The sequence below is a fragment of the Dendrobates tinctorius genome, unplaced genomic scaffold (genome assembly GCF_039654945.1).
Source record: "Dendrobates tinctorius isolate UK_male_01 unplaced genomic scaffold, ASM3965494v1 ptg000103l, whole genome shotgun sequence".
NCBI classification, from domain to species: Eukaryota; Metazoa; Chordata; class Amphibia; order Anura; family Dendrobatidae; genus Dendrobates; species Dendrobates tinctorius.
In genome coordinates this window covers 30,528,118-30,544,770 of record NW_027361771.1, presented here as the reverse complement: position 1 = coordinate 30,544,770, position 16,653 = coordinate 30,528,118, and the positions used below count along the sequence as shown (strand labels likewise).

The following is a 16,653-nucleotide window of genomic DNA, read 5'->3' as shown; positions in this document are numbered from 1 at the left end:
TCCTCCCAGGAAGTCTAGGAACTTTTTCCATGTTCTGCCATAGATTCTGGATGTGATAGGTTTGCTACTCTTCAACAGGGTGGAGACTAACCCTGGTGAGAATCCCTGGCGACTCAGTAGCACCCTCTCAAATTCCAGGCTATCAGATGGAAGCCCTTCACCTGAGAGTGGACCATTGGTCCCAGGGTAAGCAGGTCTGGAAACTCTGGTAAGATCCATGGATCTGTAACTGACATGAGCCTCAGAAGGGAGAACCATGGCCTCCTCGGCCAAAAGGGAGCTATGAAATTTACTCTCGCTTGATATTCCCTGATTTTCTTGACTACCATTGGGATTATTGTCATCGGGGGAACGCATAGGCCAGGGAGAACTTCCAGGGTATTTGTAGGGCATTTACTGCAAATGGATGTTCTTTTGGATTTAGGGAGCAGAACTTTCTCACTTTTCTGTTGTGTGAGGTAGCAAACAGGTCTATCTCTGGTGTTCCCCAAGCTTGTGCTATTTGTTGGAAAACCTGGGGGTTTAAGGACCATTTCCCCTGTCTCAGGTGTTTGCAACTCAGAAAGTCTGCTTGTATATTTTCTACGCTCCTTATATGTAGTGCCGTGAGAGATAATAGGTGCTGTTCTGCTAATTGGAATAGTAGATTTGACACTTCCATGAGGCCCCGGGACTTCGTCCCTCCCTGGTGGTTGATGTAAGCTATCACTGCTCGATTATCCGCCATGACTCGAGTATGGCGGCACCAAAGCAAGGGGAGAAAATATCTCAAGGTTTTTCCACTGCCCACAGTGCTTTCACATTTGAACCGTGATTCCTTTCTAGTGAGGACCAGGTTCCCTGTACTGAGTGGGATCTCAGGTGTTCTCCCCAACCTGCAGCACTTCTGTCCTCGACTGTTTTTTGCCACAGGACACCGGCTGTCAGATGCTCCTCTACAGTCCGCCAGATTAGGGAATCCCTTCCGGCCAAGAAAAGATATAGTTCTTCTAAATGTCCTTTCAATTGTCTCTGTGCTGACAGAACTTCCCACTGCAGCTGTCTTAGGGGGAACTGTGCCCACCCTACAGCCGGTATACAGCAGTGTAGCGTGGGGGGGCGGTCCACCCCAGGCGGCACGTGTGGGGGCGGCGCGGCAGCAGCAATTCCTTTCCTCTGTTGGAGAAGCGCGGAGGCACAGTGCAGCAGCCAGCAGGACCTGTCTGTGTGTCTCCACCGTGGGCGTGGCAGCGCACTTCCGGCCCGGCGAACACCGCTGATGGCAGCTACCAACAGACTTGTCCTGGGTCGGGGGCAATCGATCAGGGCACTGGATCCACCTGCCCGCTTTTTGGTAAGAGGGCACAGGAGTGCTTGCCTGTGTACGTACATCCATTGTGTGCATGTCACATTGGCGTCTATGTGGGTGTGTGGTGTGGCACTGCCCTGGTGCGGGGTGAGCTCTGTGCTGACCCGGGCTGATGGGCACATCTGGCTACAAGGAATGAATAGTCTTATGGAATGGCCACCAGGATTCTGGACTATGTGCCTGGGCAGGGACTGTAGATGTGTATGTGCCCACTGGGCACTGCCCAGAGATCTCTGCCCACCTGGTCCTGGGGTGTCACTGTAGATGTATATGCGCCCAGAGATCTCTGCCCACCTGGCGTCACTGTAGATGTATATGTGCCCACTGCCCAGAGATGTCTGCCCACCTGGTGTCACTGTAGATGTGCCGAGAGATGTCTGCCCACCTGGTGTCACTCTGTAGATGTGTATGTGCCCAGAGATGTCTGCCCACCTGATGTCACTGTAGAGATGTATATGTGCCCAGAGATATCTGCCCACCTGGTGTCACTGTAGATGGGTATGTGCCCAGAGATCACTGCCCATCTGATGTCACTGTAGATGTGTATGTGCCCAGAGATCACTGCCCATCTGATGTCACTGTAGATGTGTATATTCTCAGAGATCACTGCCCATCTGATGTCACTGTAGATGTATATGTGCCCAGAGATCTCTGCCCATGTGGTGTCACTGTGTGCAGCAGGCGTATGTTGTGTTCACTTACTGACTGATGGTTTCAATTGGCACTATATTTATCTGACATGACATCTTGACTCCTTTGCACTATTATTATGTGGCTGCATTCCACGCTAGAGTGTGTAATTTCATATGTCTTTAGTGCTGATATAATCCTATAACTGTTTGAATAGGGGGATAACAACCTTCTTATCCCATTACTCTAGACAGGTCATATACAACGCCTGTTGGATAATGGAAACTGGGCTAACCACTAATTCAGTGCACTGTTTGGTGTGAGGACCTACAGATACCATTAGATATTACTTACATGAGCTATAATCTGCCATATATGCCTACCTGCCTGAACACTTTATTTACCTGTGATTATTACTTGTGCACTTTAAGGCTGGGTCTGTTGTGTAATATAGTTGGTATTTGCCCAGCTAATAGAATATCGCTCAAATATATGGAATGACTATTGATTTGGGCTTGTTAATACGCGTCAATCTATAACCTCGCCCTGTCAGACTGTACTGCCATTAATTTGTTGAGCATCACTCACATTGGATAAATTTTCTATGATACTGGTTTGTTGGATATAATCCTGGAGGAATTCTATCTAGTAAGTGCAGTTGACTATTGTCTTTAAAAATTTGTATTTACTGTTGGAATACTGCATTATTTCTCCTGTTACTGTAATTGATACCAAGTCATACCTGAATCCCTCCTTGTTCACATTTTTAATTGATTTTATCTGTGTGTCCATGTATTTGTAAGTAAAATTGTTATATATTTTAACTATTTCCCTTATCTGGTTGTGCTCCCCCTCCCATATGTCAAAGTCTTTTTCTTATGGTATATGTACTTTGTTTTTGACATGATGAGCACCCACCCTTGATTATGATTCACTAGTAGTGCTCCTCTTTCATCCTCTTGAGTACTGCTTGTTGACATACACTGGGGTTGTGCAGAGGTTTACAACCCCAGTAGGTGAGTGACCATTTGGCCCTATACATACTCCTCATTGCGCCCCTTCTCTTTGTGTTTTTTTACATGCTGGCCATTAAAGAACGTTGAAACACAGCCTGCGGCAACGTTGATGCGCATCCTGCCAAATTAGTTTGGCCTATGCTTGTATTTTCAAGAATCTTTACGTGAGTTATAAGTGAAGGCATCATAATGAAGAGAGTAAAAGAGAGCGGTGCGGCATTCCGTAAAAAGAAAAAAGCCAAAGAAGAGGAGGCAACAAAGAATAAAGGAGCGCTATTAAAGTTTATCCGAAGGACATCTACGCCTACAGCCGAAGTGGCGGAAAAAAAAGGCGACATTCATGCTGAGAATGAAGATGAAGTTGATATTGCCAACGTTGATACTGATACTGCCGAAGGCGCCATTGACAGTGTCGATGCTGCGGAAAGTCGGTGATGCAGAAGATGGTGCGCGTGAAGTTGAAGAATTGGAAGGGCAACCACTAGTCGGTCTGAAAACGGACATAGCAACTGATTTTACTGATGTTGGTATGTGGCCTGTTAAGATTGACCATGAAATTCGCGCTATGATTGTCCGGCAGGGATATGCTGCTGTGCAGCACCTCGAATGTGAATTCAAGGAAGTAACGCGACCAGGAACTAAAACAAAAGGTGACACGAGGAAACTAACAAAAACATGTTTTTTTCGTGATTTGCGGAATGGAGAGAAAAGTTTGAGAGCATGGATGGTATATTCTCCTTTGAAAGAGGCCCTGTTCTGCTTTTGCTGCAGACTTTTTTCAACTGGGCTGTCCAGTTTTTCTGCTGCTAAGGGCTTCAGGAACTGGTGGAAATTAAATCCTAAAGTACATGAACACGAAGTTAGCACATCACATGCTCAGGCATTCCTCAACTGGAAGGAGCTAGAGATCCAGCTTGCTGAAGGAAAGACAATTAACAAAGCTATGGAAGGCATTATTGAGAAGGAGACTAAGAAGTGGCGAGAAATTCTAGCTAGATTACTGGATATCGTCAGATTTCTCTCCAAGCAGAATTTGGCACTACGGGGTCACCGGGAAGACATCTACAAAGATGAAGAAGGCCAAGAAAATAGAGGTAATTTTTTGGAATTGGTTCATTTGTTGGCCATGTATGACCCTGTGCTCCGCAAACATTTGGTAAAAGTTAAGCTGGGAAAGAAAATCGTTACTTCTTATCTGTCACCAGAAGTTCAAAATGAATTTGTGAGCATTTTGGCAGAGCATGTGAAAAAAAATGATCGCACAGGTAAAGGAAAGCAAGTATTTTTGCATAATTTTTGACAGCACTCTGGATATATCTCACAAGGACCAGATGAGCGAGGTGTTGTGCTACGTGAAACTGGACGGAAATGAAGTGAAGGGTAAAAGCGCAGAGGAAATTTCCAGACTGATATTGGCAGAACTGGAGAACGATGGGCTTCCGATAGATGATTGCCGTGGCCAGGCATATGACAATGCTGCTGTTATGGCAGGCCATCGATCAGGTGTCCAGAAGCGCATCTCCGAAATCAACCCGAAAGCTCTGTTTGTGCCATGCTCAAACCATTCCCTGAATCTGGCTTGTGTACATGCAGCTTCTGTGTCGATTTACTCTGTGACATGTTTCGGCACAGTGGACCGGTTGTTTTCCTTCTTTTTTGCATCTACGCATCGCTGGGATGTTTTGATTCAGGTGACTGGTCTAAGCATCAAACGGCTTGTGGAGACTAGATGGAGAAGTTGAGCAGATGCTGTAAATGTTGTGGCGAACAAATTATCAGAAGTCGTCATGGCCCTAGAACAGCTCACAGAAGAAGGAGAAAATGTGACGAAAAGAACGGATGCATCTTTGATTCTCACCTCATTACTGTCATTTCCGTTTCTGTCATTTCTGAGCCTTTGGAAATCTGTTCTGCCAGAAATCAATGATGCCCAGAAGTATCTTCAAACTAAAGGGCTGGATCTGCATCAAAGTTCTGTCAAGCTCAAAGCGTTGAGAGATTATCTCCTTTAGAATAGGGAAGAGATGGTGGACAGTGCAATGCACGAATTCAAGAAGCTCTGCTCTGAAATGTGGATAAGCATGGAGCGTAGAATTCACAAAAAGAAACAAACGGATGGTGACGGATCGACTGATGCAGTGATGACATTTGATGCTGAGTTGAGACGGGAAATGCTGTCTGTCAGACATGTTGACTGAAGAAATATACAGCAGATTTCAACAAGTTGATGATCTTGCAAAAAAATACGCTGTCCTTGCACCGTCAAATCTGCTTGATGATAATTACGACTGCCAGCTCAGCGAAGTTGATGACGAGGTGGAAAAAGAGGAATTCTTGGTCGAAAGGAGAAGATTGAAGTATTTTGTGGAAGCTTCAGGAAACGACGGAATCGACGGACCTTTAGAAGTTTTGAGCTTCATACAGAGATATCGCCTTGGAGATTCTGTCCCTAATATTGTTATCTTCCTTACCCGAGCTATTAGCCTTGCCAGCTGCGAGCGCTCCTTTTCCAAATTGAAGCTCATAAAGAACTATCTTCGATCTACAATGAGTCAAACAAGGCATACAGACTTGGCAGTCCTCTCCATAGAGAGGGAGCTTGCTGATGGTCTCAATTTTGATACTGTTATCAAAAACTTTGCAGAAAGGAAAGCACGAAGAGTTTGTTTGTAAATTTTGCATTGAAACTGAGTTCATGCATTGCAGCAGTTCTTTTTGTAGTCGAATTAACTATTGTGAACATGGCCTGAATAATGAATAATTGTTTGTGAGTGTTACGTGACTGTTACAAATAAAACAACTTTACCCAAGTTTCGAAAATAATTTGTACTTTGTTTTTTTTCTGTCTTATTAAAAATTATTATTAAAAAAGCCACTAGGTCTTCATCCAGCATCATCAAGCTAATCCAAACATATATATATATAGAGAACTGCAAGAAGATGAAAGTCAAGAAATGTAGAAATAAAAACAGCAGAGTTAGTAGCAGACTAAAAATTAGATGTTTGAGTGTAGTGTGGGCTCTTCGGAATCCGAAGTTCGGATGCTTCCGGATTATCAACGACCAAAGGGGCGGCAAATTTTTCGACCGCCCCGAGCGCCACAAACAGTTGCTACGCCACTGCCGTTATACATGATGTTAATGAGCCTAGAAGAGACATTGCGTTCCTCAGTGTCATTGCTGGCTGTTGTATTGCTGTACAAGCTAGGCCCCTTATCTTGACCACTTTGCTCTCTGGCAGGAGGCAGAGCTGTCGCTCGGAGTCCAGTATTAACCCTAGGAAGGATTGCATTTTTACTGGTGTTAATCTTGACTTGGGAATGTTTACTATCCATCCCAACTCTATTAGAGTTGACGTTACCTCTTTTACTTGCTGAGTGCAGTGGGCCTCTGATCTCCCTACCACAAGAAAGTCATCCAGGTATGGGACGATCACTATGTCCCTGTTAGGAGTGGCGGAAGGCACTAAATAAAAATATAAATAAAGTGCCTTCGCCACTCGGGGTCCACCCGTCAGAAGATGTAATAACTGCTGCTAGGTGACGACAGAGCAATCTGGCGGTACTGTGCACAGGGTTAACTGCACCCAAAGTGCACAGCACAGACTCTGTTGAACTCAGAGTCCCAGAAACAATAATAAACACAAAAATGCTGCGTCTGTTTAGGACACAGAACTACAGCGCTGCACCCGCGGTATCTGGTCACAGGAGTAGCACTAGATGGCGGTACTTACTCTGTCTAGACCTACCGACAAAGACTGGGTGTAGAGCGTCGCAACCGCGAACGCACGCAGGGCTGCAACTGCAGCGCGGCAAGAACGGAGCCGATGCAATGACACTGCTAACTAGCAGGTGCAATGCTGACGCTAGGCTGCTGAGGCGATGGAGCAATAGCGCGCTGGCGCTGATACTGGCAATAACTCAGGCACTCTCACAGACGTGAGGGTAGGGGTTTCCAATGAGTCATTCACCAATCCATGCATCCATCAACAAACACACAGCAGCAGTATGGCTATACTAGCGCATGGCGGAACAGCCATGCGCGCTTTTTATAGCGAACAGGACCTTCCGGAAATCTCCAGGTCTCCAAGAGGAGCCAATGGAATCCGACACAGTACCTGAACACCTGACTCCCGAACAGAAATGGGAGTTCGTCCCATGAGCATGCTCAGATGCAGGGGTAGAGGACTTAGCCTCTGGAGAGAGTTGCCGCAAGGCAATCTCCTCTGCAGTCTCCTCTACAGCAGATGAAGGGCAGGAAACTGCAGAATGGCAGGGGAAGAGTCTTGAGGAGATCATTTGCATATTCCCAGTGCCTTCTGGGATAAGTGAAGAGTCTCCGCGAGCTCAACGATCACTGGGTTTTGGCCGTTGCAGCTGAAAAGAGGAAATCGGAAAACCAGGGGAAGAGTCTTGAGGAGATCACTTGCATATTCCCAGTGCCTTCTGGGATAAGTGAAGAGTCTCCGCGAGCTCAACGATCACTGGGTTTTGGCCGTTGCAGCTGAAAAGAGGAAATCGGAATTTTGGCTCAGCTTTCATCGTTTTTAAGAAATCTCAAGATGGAAGAGGCCAGGAGCCATTTGGTGAGCTGCATTTCTTGCTACATGTTCACAGATTTACCAGTGGAAAAGCCAAACTTCACATGCCACAAATGCAAGCTTGTGTCCCTGTTGGAGGAAAAGTTGCAAAATCTCGAAGAGAGGTTAGCTACGTTGAAGATCATTAAGGAAGGTGAAGAGTTCTTGGACAGAGCAGAATTATCTCTTCATGTTACAGAAAGAGAAGAAATTCGAAGTGCACCTGAAGAAACAGAGGAATGGAGACATGTGACCCAGAGAAGCAGGAGGATCAGGAGGCAGTCAGCACCCATACTGCTCAGAAACCAGTACCAGGCTCTCACACCGGAAAACGATGAAGAAATACATCAGGATAAGACTTTGCCAACAAACAGCAACCTTGTACGCCTTCAGAGTCCTCCTGGATGGAGAAAGAAAAATGTTGTGAAGAAGAAACGGAGAGTGGTGGTCATGGGGGATTCCCTGTTGAGAGGAACAGAGGCCGCTATCTGCAGACCGGATATAACTTCAAGAGAAATGTGCTGTCTTCCAGGTGCAAAAATTAAAGATGTGTCTGACAGGATATCAGGACTCTTCAGACCTACAGATGACTACCCATTCCTGCTACTACATGTGGGGACAAATGACACCGCAAGAAACGACCTGGAAACCATCTGCAGAGACTTTGAAGACTTAGGCAAGAAAGTAAAAGAACTGGGAGTGCAGGTGGTCTTCTCTTCCATCCTCCCAGTGGATGGCCATGGAACAAGGAGGTGGAATAAGATTCTGCAGGTGAACAACTGGCTACGTCGATGGTGCCGTCAGGAACGATTTGGATTTCTGGATCACGGAGTGAACTACTTATACGATGGACTACTTGCTAGAGATGGGGTGCACCTTACGAAGACTGGAAAGCATGTATTTGGAAGTCGCCTTGCTAAACTTGTAAGGAGAGCTTTAAACTAGAACAACATGGGAAGGGAAGCAAAAGACCAGAAAAAGCCATACACCTGACAAATGCTATTGAGAACTCTGCTATTAGAAGTGGAAAGCAAGAACAAAGACGAAAGAATCTAATTAATAAAAATATTGGAGAAAGAGAAACCAATCACAAACTAAAATGTTTCTATACTAATGCACAAAGCATGGGCAACAAACAAGGAGAATTGGAACTACTAACACAGGAAAAGAAATATGATGTCATTGGAATCACTGAAACTTGGTGGGACAATACACATGATTGGAATACAAGACTAGAAGGATACAACTTATTTGCAAGAAACAGACTTGATAAACGAGGAGGAGGTGTCGCATTGTATGTTAGAAACACGTATATCTGCACAGAGATTGAAGCTTCAGAGACTGGGAGTTCTGTGGAAACTGTTTGGGTAAGAATACAAGGACAGAACAATGGAAAGGACACCATTGTAGGCATTTACTACAGGCCGCCTGTGCAAGCTGAAGATATGGATGAACTCTTTATGCATCAAATGGCCAAGTTCTCCAAAAAATATGACATAGTTGCCATGGGAGATTTCAACTATCCAGACATTTGCTGGGAATCTCTCTCAGGCAAAACTAACAGGTCAAGGAAATTCTTATCCTCTCTTGCTGACAACTTTATCTTCCAAAAGGTAAGGGAGAAAACAAGGGGAACTGCTACCTTGGATCTGATCCTTATAAACAGGGAGGAAATGGTTGAGGAGGTAACAGTGGCTGGGACCCTAGGAGGTAGCGACCATGCTATTTTGGAATTTTGGATAACTAGAGGCGGAAGACCTGTGAAGACTCAGACGTCAAGGTTAGATTTCAGAAAGGCAGATTTTAAGGGATTCAGAAAGAGAATTGGAGCGATCCAATGGCTGGATATCCTTAAAGACAAAAATGTCCAGGAAGGATGGGAAATCTTGAAAAATGAAATTCTCAAAGCACAGTTGTTAACAATTCCGAAAAGAGGGAAGAACAGGAAGCATTTAAGGAAACCAGGATGGATGAATACAGAACTTAAGCACATGCTAAAAAGGAAGAAAAAAAATGTTTATAAAATGGAAAGAGGGAGGCTTATCTAAAGAAGAATATAATGCTGTCTGCAGAACCTGCAGGGCACAAATCAGATTATCTAAAGCTGAAAATGAATTGAGGCTTGCAAGAGATGTCAAAAGCAATAATAAAGGATTTTGGGGATATGTCAAAAGTAAAAGAAAAGTCAAAGATGCTATAGGATTTTTACAGGATGAAAATGATGAAATGGTAAGACAGGATGTTGAGAAGGCTGAACTTTTAAATTCCTATTTTGCATCTGTTTTCTCTCAGAAAGGAAATGTAACATCAACTGTTATTCACTGTCCTATTAAGGGAATAGAAGAATCCAGGATATCTATAAACAGAAAGATAGTGAGGAAACACTTAGCTAACCTAAAATGAATTCAAGTCTCCAGGTCCAGATAAATTACACCCCAGAGTACTGAAGGAGATAGCAGAAGAAATTTTTGAACCCCTCTCCATAATCTTTGAAAATTCTTGGAGAACAGGAGAAGTGCCAGAAGACTGGAGAAGAGCAAATGTTGTTCCTATCTTCAAAAAGGGGAAGAAGGTGGACCCAGGCAACTATAGGCCGGTGAGTCTGACTTCTATACCAGGAAAGATCTTTGAACAAATTATTAAACAACATGTATGTCAATACCTGGATAAGAATGAAGTGATTAAACAGAGTCAGCATGGGTTTGTAACTAATAAGTCATGTCAGACTAACTTAATTTCCTTCTATGACGGTATCACTGATTGGGTGGATCAAGGAAATGCTGTAGATATAGTATATCTTGACTTCAGCAAAGCATTTGACAAAGTCTCTCATACAATCCTTATTGAAAAAATGGCTAAGTATGGAATGGACAAGGCAACTGTTAGGTGGATTCATAACTGGCTTAGTGATCGGACCCAAAGAGTGGTCGTAAATGGCTGCACATCCAGTTGGAAGAATGTCTCAAGTGGGGTACCACAGGGCTCTGTCCTGGGCCCTGTATTGTTCAACATCTTTATCAACGATTTAGATGAAGGAATTGAGGGTAAACTGATTAAATTTGCTGATGACACAAAGCTAGGAGGGATAGCTAATACTAGAGAAGAGAGAGAGAGGATTCAAAAAGATTTAAATAAACTGGAGAAGTGGGCAGCAACTAACAGAATGGTTTTTAACAGGGAGAAATGCAAAGTACTACATCTGGGCAATAAAAATGAAAAAAGCATATATAGAATGGGAGGAATAGGGCCAAGTGACAGCACATGTGAAAAAGACTTGGGTATACTAATAGATCACAGACTGAATATGAGTCAACAGTGTGATGCAGCAGCAAAAAAGGCAAATGCAATTCTAGGATGTATTAACAGAAGCATACAGTCTAGATCACGTGAAGTCATTATTTCCCTCTACTCCTCTTTGGTCAGACCTCATCTGGAATATTGTGTCCAGTTTTGGGCACCACATTTTAAAAAAGATATCAACAAACTGGAGCAAGTTCAGAAAACAGCGACCAGAATGGTGACCGGTCTGCAAACCCTGTCTTATGAGGAAAGGTTGCAGGATTTGGGAATGTTTAGTTTGCAAAAGAGAAGACTGAGAGGAGACTTAATAGCTGTCTACAAATATCTAAAGGGCTGTCACATTGTAGAAGGATCAACTTTATTCTCATTTGCACAAGGAAAGACTAGAAGCAATGGGATGAAACTGAATGGGAGGAGACACAGATTAGATATTAGAAAAAACTTTTTGAAAGTTAGAGTGATCAATGAGTGGAACAGGCTGCCATGAGAAGTGGTGAGTTCTCCTTCAATGGAAGTCTTCAAACAGAGGCTGGACAGACATCTGACTGGGATGATTTAGCGAATCCTGCTTTGAGCAGGGGGTTGGACCAGATGGCCCAGGAGGTCCCTTCCAACGCTACGATTCTATGAATGTGAGGATCTAGATTTCAGCAAAGGAGAGGCAGAAATCTGACTCCTAACAGTCCGGGATCGAAGGTATGACATTACTTCGACCATCACTTTGGTGAAGACCCTGGAATCTGTAGACAGGCCGAATGGAAGGGCTGTGTACTGATAGTGTTTGACCTGTCCCTGGACACAAAGTGCTACCTTCAGGTACTTCTGATATTTCCGATGGATTGGGATATGATAATAGGCATTTTTTAAGTCTATTACTGCCATGAGGCAGTGCTGGAACAAGATTTTTATGGCCGTATTGATTGACTCCAACTTGAAGGAGCAATTGTCTACCCACTGATTAAGCTTCTTTAGATTGACTATGGTTCTCCAAGAACCACCTGGTCTTTGTATCAAAAAGAGGTGGGAGTAAAACCCCCCCTTCCTTCCTCCTGAGTTGGGACTTGTTTCTGTACTAGTCCCAATACCTCTGTCTCCAGAGCCACTTGTTCCTCCTGGGACTTCCTTCGGGGTGTCATTATAAAAATTTGCCTGGGTGGAGGGATGAATTTCATTTTTAAACCGTCTTTAATTATATTTAAAACCCATGTACTGGGGGGAGATGCTCACCCAGGCCAGGAGCCTCAAGTTATATACTTACCAGTCGCCGTCTTCTGCTCTTCCCAGTGCTACTCCGCTATCTTGAGACCACAGCTCCTGAATGACTGGAAGTCAGAGGTAATGGTCACAAACTCAAAGGGTAAGTCTATGGGAGCCTGATTCTTTCCTCATTATGACTCTCATAGACTTACATTGAGAAGGAACCTATGGCTTGTCCAGGAAACAGTGGAGGGATCCGGCAACTCCATATTTGCAGAAGACAGCCAGAGCAGCATCAATAACAGTAGAAGACGCTGGTTGGTAAGTAGATTACTACGGGCAGGAAGCTTACATTACTGATACCACTCTGTCATTTTTTTTTTCACCTCCGGTGTGGTGCTTTAAGATGCCTCATTTATAAAACTATAACATACTGTATATTAACAACTTTATTTTTTTTATGACAATCTTTTTATTGAAAAAACAAATGATACAAAATATACTGAAAAATCAGGCAGGAGTGATCAACAGGATGGGTAAAAATAAAGCTATGTCACCACTGTATAGTCCTTCAATACTACATCATGCCTACTTTGTCACATAAAGTTAGACTTTACTTATAAAAATAGTTGCAAACCTTCAAGGGCTATTTCTCAAGTTTGTAAATTATCCTTTATACTTGGGATAGGGGAAAATTTCCCGATTGCTGGGGGTCCAATGAATGGGATCCTCACAGATTCCGAGAACTGCAGCTCTGAAGAGCCCCTTATGAATGGAGCAGTGACTGATCATGCGCACTGCCTCTCCATTCATTCATAATGGGAGTGCTGAAGACCAGAAAAGCCCTGCAATTGGCCATTTCCGGTGGTCCCATTAAGAATGTAGTGGCAGTGCGCATGATGGACGACCGCTCCATTCACAGCCCTGGTTCTCAGGATCAGTAGGGGTCACATCAGTTGGACCCTCAGCGATGGGGAATTTATCCCGTATCCATTAGATAACTTCCAAACTTGAGGACACCCCTTTAAGTGGTCAATAATATGCAATTGTTACTAATTCCAGCAACAACAGCTGATGTAGCCCCATAGTATTAGTATCTATAAACAAAATGTCGATCCAGCTTGGTCCTAGGTGTCAGGAATGAAAGTAGCCGGTTAACCAAGTAGTAAAGATCAGAAGAGACAATTTAACAATTTGTCAACTCCAATAAATCTCGAGGGCTATCCTCAGCATCATCCTCTGGACTGTTCCGGCTCAGTGCACTAATTATGGGGTGAGTCCAAGATGTGGCTTCTGTAACATGACTGCAAGAGAAGCAGACATTATTATTGATTTCATTATGCAAAATAAAATCAAACAGCTGATCCTCCTAATGAGCCACAGTAAAAAATACAAAGAATATAGAGTGCCTTGCGAAAGTATTCTGCCCCCTGAAACTTTTCAACCTTTTCCCACATATCATGCTTCAAACATAAAGATACCAAATGTAAATTTTTGGTGAAGAATCAACAACAAGTAGGACACAACTGTGAAGTTGAACGAAATTTATTGGTTATTTTACATTTTTGTGGAAATTCAAAAACTGAAAAGTGGGGCGTGCAATATTATTCGGCCCCTTTACTTTCAATGCAGCAAACTCACTCCAGAAGTTCATTGTGGATCTCTGAATGATCCAATGTTGTCCTAAATGACTAATGATGATAAATATATTCCACCTGTGTGTAATCAAGTCTCTGTATAAATGCACCTGCTCTGTGATAGTCTCAGGATTCTGTTTGAAGCAGAGAGCATCATGAAGACCAAGGAACACAACAGGCAGGTCCGTGATACTGTTGTGGAGAAGTTTAAAGCTGGATTTGGATACAAAATGATTTCCAAAACTTTAAACATCCCAAGGAGCACTGTACAAGCAATCATATTGAAATGGAAGGAGTATCATACCACTGAAAATCTACCAAGACCTGGCCGTCCCTCTAAACTTTCATCTCAAACAAGAAGACTGATCAGAGATGCAGCCAAGAAGCTCATGATCACACTGGATGAACTGCAGAGATCTACAGCTGAGGTGGGACAGTCTGTCCATAGGACAACAATCAGTCGTACACTGCACAAATCTGGCCTTTATGGAAGAGTGGCAAGAATAAAGCCATTTCTCAAAGATATCCATAAAAAGTGTCATTTAAAGTTTGCAACAAGCCACCTGGGAGACACACCAAACATGTGAAAGAAGGTGCTCTGGTCAAATGAAACCAAAATCGAACTTTTTGGCAACAATGCCAAATGATATGTTTGGCGTAAAAGCAAAACAGCTCATCACCCTGAACACACCATTCCCACTGTCAAACATGGTGGTGGTAGCATCATGGTTTGGGCCTGCTTTTCTTCAGCAGAGACAGGGAAGATGGTTAAAATTGATGGGAAGATGGATGGAGCCAAATACAGGACCAAGAAAACCTGAGCTGAAAACTGCTGTTCACAAACGATCTCCATCAAACCTCACTGAGCTCGAGCTGTTTGCCAATGAAGAATGGGCAAGAATTTCAGTCTCTCGATGTACAAAACTGATAGACATACCCCAAGTGACTTGCAGCTGTAATCGCAGCAAAAGGTGGCACAACAAAGTATTAAGTTAAAAGGGCCGAATAATATTGCACGCCTGAATCGGTTCTTCATATTGTTATGGAGTATCCCTTTTTTTGTATGGCTAAATTCCTGTTTTATCCTATCCCTACCCTTGTCTTGTCTTCCTTTTTGTTTAATCTGTTGTTATTATTATAAAAATAACAATATATGCTCCCTTGCATGGGAGAGTGATTCTTGTTTTTTTGCTTTCATGTTTTGTTTCAAAGAAAAATCTAATAGAAACTAAAAAAAACAAAGAAAACAACACTAATCTCAAGACTTTGCAGCGATTATGCATCCAAACAATATGCTATACTCCGATGTCACTGTTACTGCTAATCCAAAATGCACTGTGTGAACAATTATTAGGCCAGTGAGTATTTTGATCATATCATCATTTTTATGCAGATTTTCAAACTCCAATCTGTATAAATGTGAATGTTTATTGGATGAAGATCAGCTGTGTATTTGTGTTATGGGGAGGATGTGGCTTCGAGACACAACACCCTTTATCAAGGTGTGAAGAATTAGGCAGCTGGTTTTCCTCAGGCAAAATGAGCCAAAAACGGGATTTATCTGACTCTGAAAAGTTAAAAACTGTTATTGTCTTACCGAGGGATGCAGCACTCCTGAAATTGCTAAGATATTGGGGCGAGGTCACAGAACCATCAAAAGTTTTGTGGAAAACCGTGAACAAGAATGCAGAAAGCGTGTTTGGGAAAAAAAACACACATTGCCTGCCAAAGATTTGAGAAGGATCAATCGTGAAGTGACCAGGAACCCATTATCCGCCATTAAGTTCACTTTCCAGAATCTTCCTGGAGTTACCAGAAGTACAAGGTGTTCAGTGCTCAGAGACATGGCCAAGGTAAGGAGGCAGAAACCCGACCACCACTGAACAAGACACATGCCATAATTTCTTGGACTATAAGACACAGTTTTTATCAAGAAAATTTTTTTTTGCTAAAAAGTGCCTGCAACTTATAGACTGGAGGCAGCACTTGCTGCCTGCCCCCTGTTCTGTGTCCTTGATGATCTGGGAAAGATCTAAGAGAGCTGCTCCTCCCCAGATGACTGAGAGCAGTGTACCAAAAAAACATACATGGCGATGTAATGCTCCCTGTCCCTGCTAGACTGACCTGTCTGATCAGTGCAGTGCAGGAGAAAAAGGAGATCAACACTCTTGCTCTGGTGCCAAGATCATACAATTACTGTGCCAGCTGTGCCTCCGTTATCCACCCTCCCACGTTCGACTAGCTGCACATCTTGATTTAGTAGTTGCTGTGCATTTTTTCTCAAGTTAGTAAACAGTCATTTGGCATCACTAAAACATATAGCCAAACCTTCATGTGACATCACCTAGTGATACAGCAGTTACATTAACCCCTATACTTCCTTTTTAAACCTCCATTCATAAATTACAATTTGAAATGCAAAACTGTAAAAGTTAGTGTAATACACTCCACTGCTACGCATTGGATAGAGCATCATGGAAGTTTAATTGTTGGAAAACATTTTTTTTTTTCACACTTTCTTTTGTCTAAACCTGGGTGAGTCCAATAGTCCGAAGCGTCTTATAAATATGATAAGAAAAAACATCAAGACTGGGACAAAAAAAATCTAAAGATATATTTTTATAAGGTTTAAGAGTATGTGCCTACGATCAGGAACCGCTGCAGGTTTGATGGTGCGTATTTGCTTAGTTCTATTCCTCCCTTCTGTAAATGTAGTTTTTGTTTTTCTTGCCCAGATGTAGAATCTTGCATTTCTCCCTGTTAAATGTAATTCTATTAGTCACTGCCTATTATTCAAGCTTATGCAGATCCTTCTGAATCCTTTCTCTGTTTCCTCTAGTGTTAGCTATCCCTCCTAGCTTTGCATCGTCTACAAATTTGATTAGTTTACCTTCAGTTCCCTTATTTAGATCATTTATAAAAATGTTAAACAACACTGGGGTCAAGA

General features: G+C 43.0%; 1 protein-coding gene and 1 pseudogene across 3 annotated transcripts in view; one reads left to right on the top strand and one right to left on the bottom strand.

Annotated features, from left to right (window-relative positions):
- Window positions 1–3,559: 3,559 nt before the first annotated feature.
- On the top strand, window positions 3,560–4,736 carry LOC141099848 (zinc finger MYM-type protein 1-like; annotated as a pseudogene).
- A 7,764-nt stretch (window positions 4,737–12,500) lies between these two features.
- The window catches only part of STXBP4 (syntaxin binding protein 4), a 74,013-nt gene continuing 69,860 nt past the window's right edge, over window positions 12,501–16,653 (bottom strand). For all 3 annotated transcript variants that reach the window (XM_073588172.1, XM_073588174.1, XM_073588173.1), the window contains one exon: window positions 12,501–13,373. In XM_073588172.1, coding sequence (XP_073444273.1) covers window positions 13,256–13,373 — 118 coding nt within the window. In that variant the 3' untranslated portion in view covers window positions 12,501–13,255. The remainder of the gene's footprint in view (window positions 13,374–16,653) is intronic.